Source organism: Hyaena hyaena, unplaced genomic scaffold (genome assembly GCF_003009895.1).
Source record: "Hyaena hyaena isolate Hyena2069 unplaced genomic scaffold, ASM300989v1 scaffold_320, whole genome shotgun sequence".
Classification (NCBI taxonomy): Eukaryota; Metazoa; Chordata; class Mammalia; order Carnivora; family Hyaenidae; genus Hyaena; species Hyaena hyaena.
The window spans coordinates 1647870-1668612 of NW_024080952.1; the positions used below are offsets into that span (position 1 = coordinate 1647870).

Consider the following 20743-nt stretch of genomic DNA (forward strand, 5'->3'; position numbering starts at 1 on the left):
TTTATTTTTTTAATGTTTTATTTATTTCTAGGAGAGAGAGAGAGACAGCGTGAGCAGGGGAGGGTCAGAGAGAGAGGGAGCCACAGACTGAAACAGGCTCCAGGCTCAGAGCAGGCAGTCAGCACAGAGCCCGACGCGGGGCTCGAACCCACGAACCGCGAGATCATGACCTAAGCGAAAGTCGGACGCCTAACCGACTAAGCCACCCAGGCGCCCCTAAAAAACTTTTTAAAAGAAAAGGGCTAAGGCGTTCCACACATATGCAAAATAAATAAATAAATAAATAAATAAATAAATAAAAGCAAGCCAACTTGTAGAATTCTGTGTGGTTCTGCGTTTCTCCACGGAGGACCTGTTTAGACACCACAAAAGACACCTTCTTTCAATCCATTCAACACCCAGGCCTCACCGCTAGCACCGGCCACACAGTTTGCAAGGCCCCATGACAAACGAAAACGTGGAGCCCCTTGTTAAAAAAGCATTAACAATTTCAAAATGGTGACAGAATGGCATCAACGAAGCACAGGGCCCTGCTGAGCAGGTCACACACCCGTGAAGTCCGCCCTGCCAACAGCTCTTTCTCTGGTAGGTTTCCATTGTCTTAATTGCTTTCTTTCTGCCTGCCCAGCCTCGGGCGCCTGTGCCCAAACTGAATGAGCTTGTTGTCAGAGCCTCTGGGCGCCAGCGGGTTCTGGACAGCGCCTCCCACACGCAGCGGGGAGGCTCCCTGCTCTGGGTGTCAGGGAGAAGCTTCAGCCCCGGTTTGGGAAATTTCCGGTAGGCAAAGTGGGTAGTGTGCCACAGATCTTACATTCATTCTGAAAGAGGATACAGTGCAGGACGTGTGGACGTCATTGTGTTAAGCTCTGAGGTGTTTTTTAAACACAAAACAGCATCTAAGACAATTCTGACAAAAGCACTCTGTGTTGGAGGTTGATCCACAAAATCACCCTGATATGCAAAGAAGGAAAATCAGAAACGTTCTCCTTCCCACCGTCCTGAGACAAGGTTAAGTCATGACAACCATAATGGCTTAATCTTTTCCTGCCCCTGCCTTAACCCAGGCAGTGTAGGAAAACACGGTCATGCTATACTGCGTATTTGAAAGTCGCTAAGAGAGATCTTAAATGTCCTCGCCACAAGAAAAAAAAAGTTCACAACTGTATCTGGTGATGGGTGTTAACGAGATTTACTGGGGTGATCACTGAGCACGATATACAAGTATCTAATCATCATGTAGATTGCTGCACCTGAAACTAATGTTACATGTCAATCATACCTCAATAAATTCTTTGAAAAGAACTGTCATTATTCTTATACAGATAAGGAAACTGAGTTTTAGAGATGTTCACCAGTGAGACAGTTGACAGTGTGGAGCCTGCTTGGGATTCTCTCTCTCTCTCTGCCCTCCCCTGCCTCTCCTTCTCTCTCAAAATAAATAAATAAACTTTAAAAAATGTTTTTAATAATAATAATTAAAAAAAAGAGTCCACTCTCTTATACTCTCTATGGTGGAGAGGTATGTGGCTGTACAAAAAGAAAACAGTAGAATTTCTAAAGATATTTATTTGTATCTAAATAGATACAAACGTGTTAAGCTAGCTCATGCCTTTCCACACATTATTCTTTTGTAACTATTTTATTCTGAACTGGATATTGGTATGGTTCTACATGTATGTATATAACTGTTAGAAATAAATAAATAAAACATACATACATTGGGAACGAATGTGCTGTATGAACAAAAAAAATTCAGAGGATACTGCACTATAACTTACACACCAGTTTTTAAGCATGGATCGCGTGTTTGAATTTACTGGCACACATTTTTTTAAAAGGTATATTACATATACTTCTGGGTGGTTTTTTTTCCCACTTCATATATTGTAATCATCTTTCCATGTCAATAAATATTCATCTATAATAATATTTTTAATATAAATGCTTGACTCCTTAAGCATTACTTTTGCTAGGTCAGACCTGATGATTTACAATAAGAATCTGAGGTCGGTCTTACATTCCCATTCTTAGCTCACCCTATTCTACCCCAATGAATGGTGGAATATAATTAAGTGCCTAGAAGCCAGGGACTCTTTGTAAAGAAAATGCATCTCTCTTCCCAGAATAATTGAAATCAGGGTCTCAAAGAGATACTACACACCTGTGTTCATAGCAGCATTATTCATAAGAGCCAAAAATTGTAAGTGAACTAAGTGTCCAACCATGGATGAGCAGATAAACAAAATGTGGTCTCGACACACAATGGAATATTATTCAGCCTTAAAATATATGAAATTCCGACTCACGGTACAACATAGATGAACTGTGAGGACATTATGATAAGTACAATAAGCCAGTCACTAAAAGACAAATATTGCATGGCTGCACTTATATGAGGTCCCAGAAAAGGCAAATTCACAGAGACAGAAAGTGGAATGGTGGGAGCCAGGGGCTGGTGGAAGGGGACACAGGTGTTACTATTTAACGGGTACAGAGTTTTAGTTTTGCAGGGTGAAAAATTTTGGAGGCAGGTGGTGGGGATGGTTGCACAACAATCTGCACCATTAAACTTAATCATCGCTAAGATGGTTTAAAAAAAAAAAAAAAGGGCAACAAACACCACACTCGCTATAATAGACGGGACTGAGGGGAAAGTGGAAGCCAGCTCCCAATTACTACGACATCTCCGTTCTGTACCAGGCACCCTGAAAGGTGCATTATCTCATTTACTCCACAAAACAAGCCTCTTAAAGAAAAGAGACCTTAGATTCAGAAAGTCAGGCCACCAGCAGATTGGGAGGGCTTGTCTCAAACTCATGCAGGCCTCTCTGAATCCAGAGCCCATGCCTTTCCCCAGCGTCTGCTACAAAGGAAACTGGAAACAGAGTCTGCTTCCATCACAGCTCTTGCTTGGTCCAGCTCCTCATATACTCTAGGTATTTAATCTACACAAATGAATGGAGTCGGACAATGAGAAAAAAAAAAAGGCAAGGCATCCAAGGGCACTGGGATCGAGAGCTCGTTTCCCACCTTCTCACTCTTAAACTATCTCCTCAAGTGACTAATATTAGACTCGGGGCCACTACACTGATAACGCCACTTACCAGGGTAGAGTCAGCTGCCTGCCGTCCCTCACTGCCTTCCAGCGGGGACAGCAGGGCTCCACATAGGTCTGCTCACACAGATGGATGTGAAAATGGTAAATCTGAGACAGCCGGGGTACACAGACTGCATGCAGGTCTGGTCTTGTCTACCTGAACTGTCATGGATATGTCACTCCTTAGGTCATCAGCTATAAAACGAAGGTTCAAGTGCATGATATTGGCCAGCTCTAACATCCTATGCTTAGAACAGATGGAAAAATGCCCATTGTATGGGATGGCTGATTTTTTCCAAATCCAGAGCTCTTTGGGAAAAGCAAGTTCAGAACTTGATGAATGTTTATCTTGCCTAAGAGTTAATGGAATTAAAATCTAGGGGAGTAGTGAGCCTGGCAGGGAGTACGAAGACAAGACTTCCCCAAACTGCTTAGCTTTTGAAGGTATTTTAATACTGAGTTTTCAGCAAATAAATGAACCCACACTTAACAAGGTGAAGTCCAGAGAACACTGTCAGGCAAGAGGCTCATCCATCAGGGACAATCAAGTGTTGGAAACATTATTTACATGCTTTCTTCTAAGAGATTCGCTATACATGAGAGCAGATTGGACATTTACTGAAAAGAACCTGAATTTTGTTTAACTCTTGACCAAGTATTCCCCATACTCATTTGTCCATGATTCCCTGTGTGGTTAGCTTGTTTGTTTATTCAACATAACTCTTGACATCTGGCCAAGTCATTGGGGAACATGAAACCATAATATGGTCATATCAATATAATGCTGCACATAATTACTTAATCTTGCTTGTAGTATGGGGATAATATTATACCAGGTTCATTGGGTGAAGATAATGATTAATGAATTAATGTTTGTAAAACATGTAAAACCACCTAACACTTCGATGTATTTACAAATCATTAAAAATAGAGTATGAATGCCCTGAACTGATATAAAGAAGAACTTGTCTATATCTTTAGGTCAAACTTTAAAATAGAGTCATTGCTGGGGCGCCTGGGTGGCTCAGTCGGTTGAACATCTGACTTAGGCTCATGGTTCGTGGGTTCGAGCCCTGCGTTGGGCTCTGTGCTGACAGCTAGCTCAGAGCCTGGAGCCTGCTTCAGATTCTGGATCTCCCTCTCTCTCTCTGACCCTCCCGTGCTCATGCTGTCTCTCTCACTCAGAAATAAATAAAAAACATTTTAAAAATTTTTTTAAAAATAGAGTCATTGCACAGGAAGAGAGAAAAGCTGCTTCTTGTCAGTTTTTCTTCACAAAAGCCTTTTGCTGATTCATTAAAGCCCTTGCCCGAAATAAGACAGAAATGTTCAGTTTCTTTCCAGTCAGTCTTCTTTATTCTGCCAGCAAGAAAGGTAATGATTCTCACAGTTTGTGCTGGAATCTAAAACAGGAGACTCCCATGCTCAGTAAAGAGCATGAGGCCTGGGGTTCTAATTCTGTCACTCTCTAGCTATGTGACCTAGACAGCAAGTCACTTGCTCACTCCAAGGCTCACTTTTCCCATCTGTAAAATGGGGATATACTGACAGATGCCTATCATCACAGGGTTGATGTGATGCACATATGGAACAATAACAATGCCATGTAACATTTACGGGGACCCTGGACCTCAAAACTGGGTTCCAGAGAGGTTAATTAGCCCGAGTTCTGCAGCAAGGGTCTGGGCCTGGATTTGAACCCAAGCTGTTAAATTCCAGAGCTCCTGTCTTCACTACTGCCTCCCCATTGACGTAAGTACTTGGCATAGCACCAAGCCCACGAAGCTGTTATTTTTATTACTGTAACTGATTTTACAGGTTCTGGAAATAGAAGAAATTTTAGAGCTTTTAACTCCTCTAGAGATCTAGGACTGAGGCGGGAAAGTACTTTAAAGCCTTTGATTTCTTTTTTCCCCTCCCTTCACTAACTACTCTTAGGACATCCACAGAAGTTCCTTTCCCATGGGAAATAACTGCATTTTTTTCTAGTACAGCTGTACGTTGTGAATTATTCCTTCCCATTTGAAGCTGGGTGACAATGTACTCTCATTCTGACCCAGCACTGAATTGCAAATTGTAGTCACTCACTTTTTCTTACAAGCAGAAGTGCCCTAATCACATGGTTATTCCGGTAACTTCCACCTTTCAGGATCTTAAGAAAAAAGAAAAAGGAAAAAAAAAAAAGGCTTTGCTTTTACAAACTCATTTGCAGCTGGCTCAGTGATAAAGCCTTGAGCCGTGCCAGCTTTCCGGAATTCTCTGCGTTTGTCTGTGTTCTGTTACCCAAGCAGCTTGTTATCTTTGCAGCTTAAAGGCTGACTTGGAAATTCAGACTGTCAACTATTTAAAGAGAATGAAAGTCCCCACTCTACTATTTTAATTAACTTTCAGGGAGCAAGGTTTCCTCCTGGTTATGATAATGTTCACTTAAAATACTCTTAAGGAAACATGGCAGGAAGCTAAACAAGAAGGGGAGGTTGGTGTTTTTTAAAGGCATTCCAGAAGAAGAGGTTGAGCAAAGCCACGCGGGGAAAACAGTACAGAGTATGCGGAGGAAAGAGAAGAGAGGCATGAATGGAGAGTAAGGAGTATGAACAGCAGAGTATGGGAAATGTAAACATATCATATAGATTAAGTGAAGCCTTGATGCCAGGTTAGGGTGTTGGAGGGTGGGCGTCTGTGCAATGAGAATCTGTAGAGATTCTTGGAAGGTGCAAACGATGGTCCCATTTATGTCTCAGGAAGATAACTGGGGTTCTGTGCCGGTGGTTGTGGGTGATGGAATCGGAGAAGACCAGGAAGATCCCTGGCTCTGGGACACTGTTCCCTTGGGCCTGATTTGCGATCTACTAATTTGTTATGTGGCAATAACATTTGTGGTGGGGACTGAATGAAATCATGCATGGGCTGCGAAACTAATGTCATAGAAAGCTCTCAAACTATACGCACAGAGCTCTACAGTCGGGTTGAGTGGAGGGGAATGAGGGCTGAGGAAGCAAGCATTCTGATAAAGAGAGGAAAACAAGGGAGCTGACTGACAGACGGAGGAAATGGGGGGGAGGGAGAAGGGGAACCCCTCAGGGAGGATCCAAGAGAGAAAGGTGATGTCATACAAGAAGGACCGGGGAGGAAGTGCTGCTCTGGGGCCTGGGATCCTGGTGGGTCCAGCTTTGGAAATGCTGAATCTGAGAAAGAGAGAGATCCTCACAAGGAGTGGGTGGGTCAGCGCGGCCTTAAGGAGTAGGTGTTTAGGGGCACCTGGGTGGCCCAGTTGGTTAAGTGTCTGACTCTTGATTTCTGCTCAGGTCATGATCTCACAGTTCACAGGATCCAGACCCAGGTGGGGCTCTGGGCTGACAGCATGGAGCCTGCTTGGAATTCTCTCTCTCTCTCTCTCTCTCTCTCTCTCTCTCTCTCTCTCTCTCCCTCTCTCTCTCTCTCTCTCTCTCTCCCTCTCCCTCTCTCTCTCTCTCTCTCCCTCTGTCTCTCTGCCCCTACCCCACTTGCTCTCTCTCTCTCTCTAAATACATAAATAAAGTTAAAAAAGAAAAAGCAGTAGGTGTTCAATCACTTTTTTAAATTGAGAAAGCCACATCGCTCTGGTCTTGGAAGGTATTTGGTGACATTTTTTGAGGTTTAAACCTCAGTGAATAAACTCAGCTTAGTTCTAAAAGCCAAGAGCTGCAGCCACCAACATGCAAACCAACAGAAAAGTGGAATTCAGAAGGGCCCCTGAGGGAGCCCTTTGCAGAAAGCCAATTCTCTGGAATGAGATGCCCTAGCCTAAGTGTTGCTGTGTCCTCAGTGCCTGCACTGGGGCTGATACACTTTAGGCATTCAGTAGATGTTATTGGATAAAGCTATAAACTTTATAAAATTTTAATTTAGGTATCAAGAATGTGTAAACTCCATTTCAGCACTTTGTCCTCTGCCTTTTTAAGGAACATCCCTCTGCCTGTTTCGACCTAAGAAATATCATGTAAGAAAATAATCACAGATAACCACATCCCAACTACACAAAGATGTTCATCACAGCATAATTTATATACCAAACAATTCATATTTGAAACGGCGGTGGGGGGGGGGAGTAATATGATGAAATAATATAGTCGGAACTGCAGGAACTATTCGAAGCACTTTGCAAATATTAATTCATTTAATGCTCATAGCAATGACACAGGGTGCATACTATGAATATAAGTTCTATTTTACAGATGAGGAAGTTGAGGCCTTGGCAATTCAAATAACTTCTCAACATTACACAGGGAGAAAGCAGCAGACCTGGCAACTGAGGAAGGCTGTCTGGTTCTAGGTCTTTGCTTTAACCAATGTATAACATCGCCTCGAGGTATTTCATTTTGCCTGACTGTCTTAAAGTAGTTTTATAAAAACAAACTTTGGAGGAAAAATACATTCTCTCCACTCATAGGAGGAAGCGATCACATCACAGAGGAGAGGTGGGTGGTCGCAAGGAATCACAATTCTGCCTCATGATATACCCGACAACAACAGTTCACAGTTCCTTATTCTTTCCTTTACCCTCATCAGCAATAACTAATGCTTGCCTGCAAAGCAATCTGTAACTTACGAAGTTGTTCCACATCATTCACCTCCTCAGAACCATCCTGCTAAGTCCCTATTTTCATTAATCCCAATTTACAGATGAGGAAGTAGAGGCCCGGGAAAGGACAAATGGCTCACTTAGGGTCATGTTGCTAGTTTCTTGATGCCCGGTCTCCCGTTCCTTCTACTACTCAGTACGGGTCAGACAATTTCAGAACAGTGTCTTCCATTTCATCAGCCTAGTAACCCCTCAGCAAAACAACAGGCACAAAGCAAAGTTAAAAAGGGGGACTGGTTTGGGCTTGGTGAGACTAACTCACCAACCTTGAAGTCTTAGGGCTTCAAGTTGGACTAACTCCCAAAGGACTTCCAGTCGTAGGCAAGAGATCTTCCCTAAGGAAGGTTTGTGATATCAACCTGTCTCTTCTGTTCTTTCCCTTAATTCAGCTTCTTCAGAGGCACCTTAGTTCCCAAAGTCTCCTCTGAGGTTGCCGAGAGACGGGGCAGGATGATGATAATGAGGAAGGCAATAAAGATACTAGAATAATTGATAATAACAGCCAAAGTGTACAGAGAGCTTGCTTCATGCCAAAACTGCCCTGGGCAATGTTTACATACATTTGATCTCCCAATCTACAGCTGCTAATCTAGAGGGCAGCTACCATCCTCCTGACGAGGAAATGAGGCTCAGAGAGTGTCCATCACATGCCTGGCAGGCAGAAAATGGGGAAGGGTTAGCAGTTCCAGACTCACTGATAAATCAACTTCAGACTCAGCCCCCAACACGACCACATTCCTCACATATCTGATCCTCCTAGGGAATAGGGCTCCTCCAAAGAAAGCCAAGCCCGGAGAACCCAGCACCATCATGTCAAGGATCTAGAAACTAATTTGTCTTCCTCATATCCCAACATTTCCCTTTAATTAAAAAAAAAAATGGCATTGGGGCGCCTGGGTGGCTTAGTCGGTTGAGCGTCCGACTTTCGCTTAGGTCATGATCTCGCGGTTGGTGGGTTCGGGCCCCGCGTCGGGCTCTGTGCTGACTGCCGGCTCAGAGCCTGGAGCCTGTTTCGGTCTGTGACTCCCTCTCTCTCTGACCCTCCCCTGCTCACGCTGTCTCTGTCTCTCTCTCTCTCCTAGAAATAAATAAAAATATTAAAAAAAAAAAATGGCATTTATAGGTTTTCCTGATTCCTTCAAAGCGTTTTTCCTAACTTGAACACAAACTTAAAAAAAAAAACAACAGTGCGAGACAAAGCTAATGAAGGTGGTGAATGGATTATGGAGTGTTAAGTGGACTCCTCAGTCGTTTCACCAAACTGAACAGGCAGATTTGGAGTTTCTGAGGTGAAGTAGAACTCCGTGACTGGAGGTTTTTCAAGCTTAGAAGCAGTCCCTTAAGGAGCATACTATTCAAAACCTTGGCTGGGAATGAGTACTAGGCGATCTGTAAATAATCTACGGGTAAAGTTTACCAGGAGTGGAACATTAACATGGTAGAGGTGAGGCTTTCAATAGGTCATTGGCCTGCGGGCTGTTCCTAATTGGAGGCCCTTCCTCCGCCTTTAACCGTTTCTGCTTCTCCAGCTACAACGACTGCATGAAAAGGACAGAAAGGAGCAGGTAGAGCATGAATTCAAATATAAACACTCTGATGAGGTGGCCAGTTAGGCAGTTAGAACCAGTACGTGTCCCACTGGCGACAATACAACTGTTAGGTCAAGTGCATGAAGGGTGAGGCCCCTTCAGGGCAGCTGCAAAAAGAAAGCCCGTATTAATCCCTTAACTAAGCAGCTGATAGAGTTTATCTTTTTGTGCATATGTTTTAACTCTTCCAACACAGGAGTTTTTTTGTTTCCAACACAAGATTATCAGAAGTTTAAAAAAATCAGCACAGCCTACCAAAGCTTTTTGCGGATTTCCTCGTCTCGCTAACAGATAACAGAAAATAGAACTTTGGAGGGCTTCTGTTTACAATTCACTGTCACTCTGGCTTGAAAATTTGTAAGAAAGCTTCATTGCTGGATTCATTCACAGAAAGAATAGGTCCCTATTTGAAGAGGGAAGAGATCTCAGTCTCCCGCCCTGGGATCGACTTTCTTTTGAGTTTGTATCCATTGTTATTTAAAGCAACAGCATTCAGCTACTCAGCTAGGGTTATTTTGCATAGCAATATCAGAAAAGGAATCATTACCTGGTATAATCCCCTTTGGCTTCCTGAAACAAAACACAAAGATATGATCAATATGTATTTATGTTAATTAAGCGAATGAATTTCACCCTGGGTCCTGTTTCCATCTCTGAGTCCCTGAGTTTTGTTTTCAAGAATGTACACGACGAGGAAACTTTCTCTGCGGCCATGGAGAATGTGGCACTGGTAGGAAAACATTAGTATCCATGAAATATTTATTATTCTTAACAGAAGAGACAGATACAGCCGAAAACGCACAGACAGCTAGGTCTTCTTTCAGGTTTCTGAGATCACGTGATACACGCTTGTCTGTCCGAGCGGCACAGTTTTTAGTCTGGGCGCAGTCTTTTTAAACCAGGATGTAGGTAAATCAACGCATGCTATTTGTTTTCTCTTTTCAAACAAGCATGGAACGTGTTTGATTTTTCAGCCACCAGTGCCTTTAAGAATTAAGGGACTCTTTCACCCGGCCTCCAGAAAATGCATGCAAAAGTTACTCAATTTAAATGAAAATTACAACTGTTGTAACAATTGCTGTTCCCCAAATCCAAGTAACCCGGAGCTCTGTTCTTGAAGTCCCATCTTCATTCTTTTCCCTCAAAGGAGTCTACATTTCATTTTCCTTTGCGACATACAGTGTCACACTATAGCCTGTGCAAGTGATGCTCAAACCGAAAACGGTGGCTCACGTTTTTCACTGGCAACCAGCTGGCTTAAAAACCTAACAGCCCAGTGGCCCATGCAAAAGTTTCAGAGTTGCAGGCCCTTCACAAAAAACAACAAACAAAAAAGGCGCGGGCAAGAGGCAGTGCGTTCTTACCTGTAACACAAGCGCGGCTAACTTGAAGATGGTTTCGCTGTCCGCTTCGATTTGCCCCTGTTGGGGAAAAGAAAAGTATCACTGAACACAGGCTGCTCTAGGTTGTAGCAAATGGCTGTGGAGTTGGGGAAGCTGTCACAGCTTGGCACCTCCAATTTACAATCAAACGCAGATCATACCATTGAAGGGCAAAGGGAGGGGGGCGTGGAGGGACACATCCAGTGTTGAGGGGAAGCCACAGTGTGTGTGTGTGTGTGTGTGTGTGTGTGTGTGTGTGTGTGTGTGTGTGTTTCGGAGAGCAGTAATCTGGAAAAAACACAAGTGACTCTGAGGCTGAAAATTCAGACAACTTCTCAATGAATAATTTTTATCCCTATAAGTTCATTTTGAAGCTTTGAAGATTTTCTTAGATTTGTTTGTTTGGTGTTTTCCTGAGATCATTTTTTTTTTCTCTGTGTCACCGCATGGTTATCTTGGCATACCCAGAATGCAACTATTACTAAAAATATAAATTCACTATTGTAACAATGACACATTGTTGAATTAATAAGTCTACAGAGATAAAATGTAAAGCCTTAAGAATCAGTTACAGCCAATACTTGAAGACTAACATTCTGTTCCTTTATACTGAAGTTTGATGACTCTAATTTATCATTTTACCCATTATTTTATTTTTTCATCCTTTAAGATTCCCCCTCTCCCCCCAAAAAATGGGAATTCGGGACTTTGGAAGACAGGAATGCTTTTTCAGTAGTTTGATATGGATGCATAAGTGTATGTGGAGGGAGTATGGTCTTTATCAATAATATATATGCCTTCATTTATTTTGTTAATAAAAGATATGTGACCATATACATTAATACCATTACTGCATCATATAATATATTGCATCAATATATAAGTCAATTAGTGGTAGAGAAGGATCTTTATTTTTTAACAATTTGTGATATGCTAGCTTGTGAGCATTAACACACACTAAAATGATTCCATACAACCTTAAGTCTTATATAATTAGTACTTGAAAGTACATATTGTTTGAGATCATAGAACTCATGAGCCTAGAATTCCCCCCTTGAACTCATTATTTCTCCCTTCTACCTGTTGAATTCAGGATGGAGAGTTTTTCTAGTTAAACCAATAGCATCAATGGTGAGTAAAAGTAGTTTTAAAGTAAAGGCACACTAGGTAGGCTTACAGAAGCAGTTAGCTCACCGAGGATTTCTTAAAGGATTATCCTTTTCTTTCACTTTTGCAAGTGATTTGATTGGGGTTCTCAAAAACAAAAAGAAAACCGAAAGCAAATAATAATCATTCTTTAAAAGCCGTAAAATAAATAAAGAAACGAAAAGCCTAGGGCATTACAATGCCAGCTGTGATAATTATCTGTTTCCCTGATATTACAAAATGAAAACTAATTATTTTCATCCTGTAACATCTAAGTTTCCTTTCTGAAACCCGAGGAAATGGATCTGCTTCAAAGTTTTTTCTTTAAAAGCTGACGGGTCCAGAGCCTTGAAATTCAAAGCTCGCTTATAATTTCTAGAAACAGATTATAAAATCAAAGAAAAGCCAGGTTGATTGTAAGAATCAATTGCCCTCTTTGTTTCAGGCCAGAGAGACAGTGGTCTTCTAATTTGGTGAGAGATGATGAAGCAGTTAATCCAACAGGTGAGCTGATTGTTGATCAAGATTAAATTTTAGAAAGGTTAAAACCCTTATGTTCAAAGGAAAAAAACTCATGCAAAGGGAGGGGAGAAATGGGGGAGGGAGGAGGAACACTCAAAAACATCTTTGAGTTTGAAATCATGCCCGAATTTACAGTCTAATTTGTCTTAAAATCTTACAAAAGAGAAAAAATTGGATTCTTTAGGACGTTAAAATAACAAAAGCTATAAAAATATATTGAAAACTGTTACCAACTCCTCTGGCTCCGCATGACCGCCTGTGCCTCATCAGAGCCTTAGGTGAGTCATCCGAACAATATTTTAGACACCAACTTTTCAATTTCGTAAATGGAAGTTCAGCAGATTAAAAAGGCCTCAGACAGAAGCTCTTAAGAACACTGCCAAAGAATTCTCTACCTTAGAAGGGTCATTAAATATTGAAAACGTTCAAATGAGGAGCTGAAGCATGAGAGGTACCAGGCTCAAACAGCTCCAGAAGAGTGGGGAGGCACATATCAACTCACCTATGGACTTTTTTTCACCTATACAAGTTGCCCCAACACAATTCTAGTGGAGGAGGGTGACGGAGAGGTGCAGGGGTGGGGCTTACCAAAATCTTGTTCCTGGGAGACAGGAGAATGCATGGTTTGGCCAAGACTTACATTCTTTTCTATACCTCAGTCCCTACCTCACCTTCCTCTTAACCACTGTTCTGGAAATACAAGGCAACATATTTTGAGTTCTAGTATTGATTGCCAAGGTTACTTGACTTGTGCACAGAGCTCACCAAACAATAGACCAAGCAAAACTAATACTATTTGCCTGGTTCCTAGTAATTTCATAGGGTGAAATTTAATTAACACTTCTAGAGAAATCCAGAACTTCATGCATAAAGTGCAAATGCTCTTTAGAAACTGTCGTCTGCCAGGGAATGGAAGATTTCTTTTACTTATAACCATGGTAACAGAGGTAACCTTATAGGTACTGGGCAAGCTAACACTGGAGAGAGGGATCTCCTCAAAGAGACAGGTAACGGGATCCTACAGTGGGTTTCCATGACTGTCAGGGATAAACAAAGAGGAGCAGAGAAGTAAGTCAGATGATGTGGCTGAATGCACAAGGGTAATATGAAACAGTATGAAGTCTTGGTGCTCTACCCTCATGGCTAATTTAGCTGGCTTACGGATCCAGTCTCTAGGTCCCTAGGCTCAGGCTTCCTATTGGACATCTTATTTTCATCCTTGGCTTGTTGGCTCGGTTGACCAAGACACCTTACTAATGAGGTAAACTATAGATTTTGATTCATGAGTAGAAGAAAATTAAAAAAAAAAAAGGCTTTAAAACTTGAAAAGGCACTTAGTGAAAATATGACTCCTATTATTTTAAAGATGATGGCACTGAGAATCAGGGACATGAAGTGTACTACGCAACCCCACAGCAGACGATGGCTCCTGGCTTCCGGTCTAGTGCTCTTTTGATTCCACCATGCACTAGTTAGCTTTCTGACTCCAATGTAAAGCTCTCAGCAGGAATCTTCTAAAGGTATGTATGCTTCTGGTAAAAACCGTAATCAGGTAAGACTGAAAAATGACTCAAAATGCCACCTCCACTGTTGGTGGGTGGTAAGTTACCATTAACCATAAACAGTCATAATAGAATGGGAAAATTCCTTGTGAAGACTCATCTGTATCGATGTAATACTTCATGGAAACTTCTTCTGCACAACAACAATGGGCATGAATCACTTCCTCACAAATACTTAGGATTTTGAACTATTTGATAAACTATTCAGGGAAGCCAGCTTGTTTCCAAGTATATTACTAATAATCTAGCTATTTGAGGGTTAAGTCTATTTAAAAAGGTAGCTTGAAGACACCAACAAATAAATGTATATGAAATGAGAGGAGGGGCACCTGGGTGGCTCAGTCGGTTAAGTGTCCGACTTGGGCTCAGGTCATGATCTTGTGGTTCATGGGTTCGAGCCCTGCGTTGGGCTCTGTGCTGACAGCTAGCTCAGAGCCTGGAGTCTGTTTCAGATTCTGTGTCTCCCTCTCTCTCTCTGACCCTCCCCTGTTCATGCTCTCTCTCTCTCTCTCAGAAATAAATAAGAAACATTAAAAAATTATTTAAAAAAAAGAAATGAGCGGAATGGAAAATTAGCACTTGCCATCATCATAGTACTAATTATCCAGACAACAGTTTTCCATAAATAAAAACTACTGGGTTAACGTTTGGTGAGAAACAGGGTATTTATATAATCACAAAGTATCACTCCATAGGGGAAATTTATTAACAAGGGGCGGGGAGGGGGGGAGGCAGAAATGGTAACTTTTCAGTGGAGAAACCTGACAGATACAATCTTAATTAAGTGATGAGATATCATCAGTAACTGGACATACCAGAATCACGTGCCTCCTGATAATATGCATTGAGAAGGATATAACGTCACTTATATACATGTCTGTGCTGGTAAGTGTAAATGTTTCACAGCCAGAAATGGGGAGGGGGGGATGATCCCTCATTTGTAGCATCTATTGATTTCCATGGTGCAAATACCTCCACCATAGCTGATTTCAAACTACCAATATGACATCACAGGATGCGCTACTGGGAAGAGATGTGAGAATTGGTTCTTACAGCAGGTACTAGCTGGGACCACTGGGTAGTATTCCTGCCAAAGATACACCACTAGATCTAATCATGAGGAAGCATGAAACAAACTCAAATTGAGGGACACTCTATAAAATATCTGGCCCATAGTCTTCAAAAATGTCGATAGGATGAATGCCAAAGAAAGGCTGAAGAACTGTTTCAAAGGAAAGGAGACTAAGCAGTCGTAACAACTAAATGTAATGTGCCATCCTATATCAAGAGGAAAAGTTGTTACAAAGGGCACCATTGGGACAATTGGAGGGTATATTAGGCAATAGCACAGATTCAATTGTTAAATGTTCTAAATGTGATCATTGTAATAGGGTTATATAAAGGATGGCTTTGATCTAAGGAAATATACAATGAATTATTTAAGGATAAAGAGTGTAACTTACTCTTAAAAAAAAAAGGGTGTAACTTACTTTTAACTGGTTCATAAAAAAATGACATGTATGTGGGCAGGGGGAGAGAGAGCAAATGTGGCAACATGTTGACAACGGGTGAATTTGATTTGATGGACATACTGGCACTTTTGTGCCATTTTTGCAACTCTTCTGTAAATTTGAAATTATTTTTAAATAAGTTTATAAAAAATTGACATAATTTCCCAGAGTGCTGGATATCTATTTGTCTTGACTGCCTAGTACCCGTCCCTTTTTCTGGGCAGACTATTCCAATATCCCAATCTTTTCAGAACTGCTTCTTTCACTACTGGCTTGCATGCAAACACAATCATCTTTCTGTGGACAAGTGATGGAAGCCACAGGGATTTTTCAAATTAGAGATAAGGGGGGAAAGCTCACTCTTGCTGTGTTTCAAGACAAAGTTAGGAAGATGTGAGCCAGAGAGAATCAATGCCCACAGATGGAGAGAAAGGGACTTCCCGGTGGTGGGTTATAAGTTCTGGACCAACATTTTGGCAAGGTCTAGCAAATCTTTTTTTTTTTTTTTTCCCTTTTAATGCTTATTTATTTATACTGGAAGAGAGAGAATGAGCAGAGGAGGAGCAGAGAGGGAGGGAGAGAGCGAGAATCCTAAGCAGGCTCTGCACTGTCAGTGCTCAACACAGGGCTCGAACTCAGAAACCACGAGATCATGACCTGAGCAGAAATTAAGAGTTGGATGCTTAACCGACTGAGCCACCCAGGAGCTCCAAGATCTACCAAATCTTAACTCAAATATATACTATGGCCCCAGAATCTGCTCCTAGGTATATACCTAACAGACATTTACATAAATCCACTAAACCACAGGCACTAGGATCTTCATGGCAGTGCTATCTGTAATAATAAAATACTGCAAGCTACCCAAATGCCCATCAATGAGCAAATGAACTGTGGTATATTCATACTATGGGCTACTATTCTCCAGTGAAGGTGAAGCTAGCCTAAACTACAACACGGATGTATCTCAAACCAAAACCTAATTTGAGCAAATTAGGCCAAACATTAAAGAGCATATTGTATGACTCCAGTTATATAAAATATAAAGTCAGTCCAAACAAATAAATGCTATTAAAAGTCATGGAAATGGAGGTATTAATGACTGGAAGAGAACATGTAAGGGCTTTCTCAGCCAGTGGTGGTAATATTCTGTTTACCTGATATTGATGGTTGTTGCACAGATGTGTTCAATTTGTGAAAGCACACTTACATACGCTTTTCTATATGTATATTATACTTCTATATCCAGCTAAGAAACAAAAAGAACCCCTGATCTTCCCAGATCCACGATCTCATGGCAACTTCAGACACAGAGTTGAGCAATGAGCACCTTGTAAAACTGTACTTGGTGATCCTATTTGCATGTTTCTAATGCATCACACACCTTATCTATTTCCTTGATTGTTTTTCTTCCCATCCGCTATTACCCTGCCTCATAGCTAAGATCCCTAAAGGAATGGAGTTTGATCTATTTGGTCCTAGCTGTATCTCTGGGACCAAGAATACTGCCTGGCACAGAGCAGAACTCGATAATATTTGTAGAATATCAACTAAGAGAGTAGTAAAGTAAAAAGTTGATGGGAGTATTTTTACCTTTACTTCAAAAAAAAAGGGGGGAATGGTTCAGGGCGCATGGGTGGCTCAGCGGGTTAAACATCTGACTTTGGCTAAGGTCATGATCTCACGGTTTGTGACTTTGAGCCCCATGTCAGGCTCTGTGGTGACAGCTCAGAGCCTGGGGCTTGCTTGAATTCTGTGTCTCACTCTCTCTCTACCCCTCCCCTGCACACACTCTGTCTCTCTCTCAAAAGTAAACATTAAAAAAAAATTTTTTTAAGGGAAAGCTTCTTGTGTTTTTTGATTGACTATATAGTTGATTTGACTTGATTTTCAACTCAGAATGAGACTCAGAACTATGAGAACATAGCCCAGTCTTCACCAGCTTTGGAAACTGTAAACTAAGTACTAGATGTCAGAGACTAGATATGCAAACTTAAAACACCGAACAGAACTTGGTGTTAGATGTTAAGAAGGCTTTTGCTCTTCTGGCCTCGCCTTCTAGACATGCAAAAGGAAAATAATAACACCTGTCTTACATGTTCATGGAGTTTAAGGACAAAAAGAAAAACAAGATATAAAAATGCTTTGAAAGGTGGCTCATTTGGTTGAGCATCTGACTCTGATTGTAGCTCATGTCAGGATCTCATGGTTCGTGGGTTTGGGTCCCACAGTGGGCTCTGTGCTGGGGGTACAGAGCCTGCTTGGGATTCTGTCTCTCTCTCTTTGCCCCTTCCCTGCCCATACACACTCACTCGCTCTCTCTCTCTCTCTCTCTCTCTCTCAAAATAAATAAATAAAACATTTAAAAAATAATTTAAAAGGAGAAAAGCATTACCAAGAAGGCAAACAAGTACAGGTGTTTTTGTGGGCGTGTATCACAGTTTCAAAGACGTAGCATTATGACCAAAGTATCTGGGCATTCCGCTTCTCAGAAACTTGATCACAACGAAGATAAGAACACAGAAAGAGAAAGTTTTGCAGCATGTGAATTAGTATTCATTTGTGGGAGGATAAACAAAGGAATATACAAAGATGGAAATGAGAAAGAAGGGAAAGGAGGCAGACGGTACTTTCTTGAGGATCAGCCCAGGTATGGTTCATGCAATGCATTTAATTTTTAGGTGGACAGGTGGCTCACTTCTCCCCCCTTGGGATGGAGTTCCAACTAGTTTAAATAGAAACCAGACGGGATTTATTTTTTTTAAGTTTACTTATTTTTGAGAGGGAGAGAGAGAGAGAACACATGTAAGCAGGGGAGGTGCAGAGAGAGTGGAGGACAGAGGATCTAAAGTGGGCTCTGAGCTGACAGCAAAGAGCCACATGTGGGACTTGAACTCATGAACCATGAGATCATGACCTGAGCTGAAGTCACACACTTAACCAACTGAGTCACCCAGGTGACTCGGCCAGATCTTGATTTCTGACTGCCACTTCTCCATGGAAAGGAAAAATGGCTAATGGCAAGGCTATAGCAATAGGAGCATTTTGATCATCAGAAAGAAGGGCAGAATAGGTGATAATACATTGAATAAAAAGGAATCCATAATAGTATGAAAAATACTATTAACAGCTGGAGACACGGGAGAAGAAAAAATTAATCTTTGCAGATGAATGCTTATTAGGAAATGTCAAAGGTGAAAGAATTAGAGAATCACCATTTACAATCACCAAAGTATAAACTGATTGAGGCAAGATCACCTCTGGAGGTCAAGACCATTGGGTCAAAGTCTACTGGGAAATAGGATGCTCAAACAGCTACCAAGTGTCAACTACAGACAAATGACAAAGGGGATGAGAAAACTAGGAGATACTACCTTAATCAAAAACAAAGTACACTGACATTGCAAGCCTCCTTGTGACCTATGCTGAGAACACGCATCACCTACTTGGTATTCCTGGCACAGGGAAATTATTTTATAGTAGTGGCTCTCAAAGTTTGGTGGGTAGCAGAATTGCCTGGAAAGCTGACAAAGAATAAGGAGGCTCAGGCCCACTGAAGTAAGATAAGCAGAAATAGGACAGGGTGTGGGTCTCTGTATTTTCACCATGTTCCTAGATGACTCTGAGCCACGTCCAACATGATCCATGTTTAGAACCAGCAAATCAGAAGAATCCGTATGTCACAAATGGAGAGACATTCTACCAGGCAATCGGCCTATACCCTTCAAAAGCACTGGTATAAGAAAACTCAAAGAAAGACTGGCCACATGTTCCCAATTATGGAGACTACAGACTCATAACCACTAAATGCAATGTATGATCCTGGATCAGAATGCGAAAAAACCCAAAAGTTGTAAAGAACATTACCGAGACGGTTAGAAAAAAATTGAATGGGAACTGGATATTAGATATACACAATTTGTGAAATATGGCATTAATTGCACAAAACCTGTCCACTCTGCAGAGGCAGAGATCTGTTTGCTTAGTTGTACACCCAGCACCTGTACAGTGCCTACCACAGTGGTATTCAGAAATATTTTAAATGAATTAATCTATACTAAAACAAAAACAAAAACATAGCCCTAAACCTTTCAGTGACAATGTTCTACCAGATAATGCTGCCAAAAATACCATCAGGGGTATGAGTCTTCTTCCTCTCAATTCTCATTTTTATCCCCCTTACCCCCACCATTCTGAGATTCTGAGACTCTGCTTTCTGTATTCTTTTTAAGCCCAAGAAGAATGAGACAGTCACATGTAAAGTATGAGAGACTGGCTCCACCATTCTGCAATACCTGCTTCCTTTTTATAAACCCTTACACCAACACAGTCTCAAAGCAAGGGAGTGAATGTTTATGAGACGGCCTTGAAAATTAGGCGTGGTGATCTACAGCCAAATTGTTACGCGATGCAAGAAAGGCAGGGAGCCTAAATAGGTCAGGCTCTGCTAATGAGTTTGGAGGTTCCAAGTCACCCACATCTGATAAATATGAGGGGAGACAACTGGAGATGAATAACCGTCATTAAATAAACACTCAGAACCAAGCTCTCTACTTCTGTACTTACTCTTATGCATTATAAGATTACATACACAGCAGACTTTAATTACGGCATTCTAATTGCTTAAATGTACCCTGGCACCAATTTATGATTACAGTTTGAATTTGTACCAGAAGGGTATTCAGATGAAAAACCAGTCATATTAAAATAAAAGGGGGGGGGGGACAAAGTGCTTACAAAGAAATAAAGGATGAGAGAGAAGGAAGAGTGAATCAGGAGAAAGTTATGGTGAGCATGCTACAATTAAGCCTTTTAATAAAGAAGCCTTTTCATAAATAAGTAACTTTCTGCTAAAGTAAGTATCCTATCTAGTTTTTTTTTTCATGAGTAAATGTACAATGATACTTTTATTTTCAGGACTGTTGTGCATCTCTTCGATTAGGTTTAGTTATCATTTTTTTTCCAATAGATCATACCACATTTAAAATATTTTCGCTAATCTTCTTGGTGAGTTTTTGTTATGCTCAAGCACTTGTTATAAATGAGAACATCTTGTAACAGAATTTTGGAATAATACAATCAGTCACAACAACAAAAACAAGAAACACTGAAGTGCTAATTTTCTGTTCCAAGAGGCTGACAAATATTAAGATATTTCACTGAATTGTCATGACAACCCTCGGGGACGGTAATGTGGGGAGACTGAAGGAGAGGAAGAGAGCAGAGACTGTCGCTCAAGGCCACCCAACCTGTGAATGCTGGAGCCATGACTCAAAGCAAAACCGTTGGGACCTTTTCTTCTCATTTCCCCTA

General features: G+C 41.3%; 1 protein-coding gene across 1 annotated transcript in view; it reads right to left on the minus strand.

The window, feature by feature from the left end:
- FRMD4B (FERM domain containing 4B) overlaps positions 1–20743 on the minus strand; it is a 126535-nt gene that overhangs the window by 63769 nt on the left and 42023 nt on the right. The window contains exons 6-7 of the mRNA XM_039248857.1: positions 10672–10728; positions 9855–9877 (exon numbers count right to left, since the gene is read on the minus strand). Coding sequence (XP_039104788.1) covers positions 9855–9877; positions 10672–10728 — 80 coding nt within the window. The remainder of the gene's footprint in view (positions 1–9854; positions 9878–10671; positions 10729–20743) is intronic.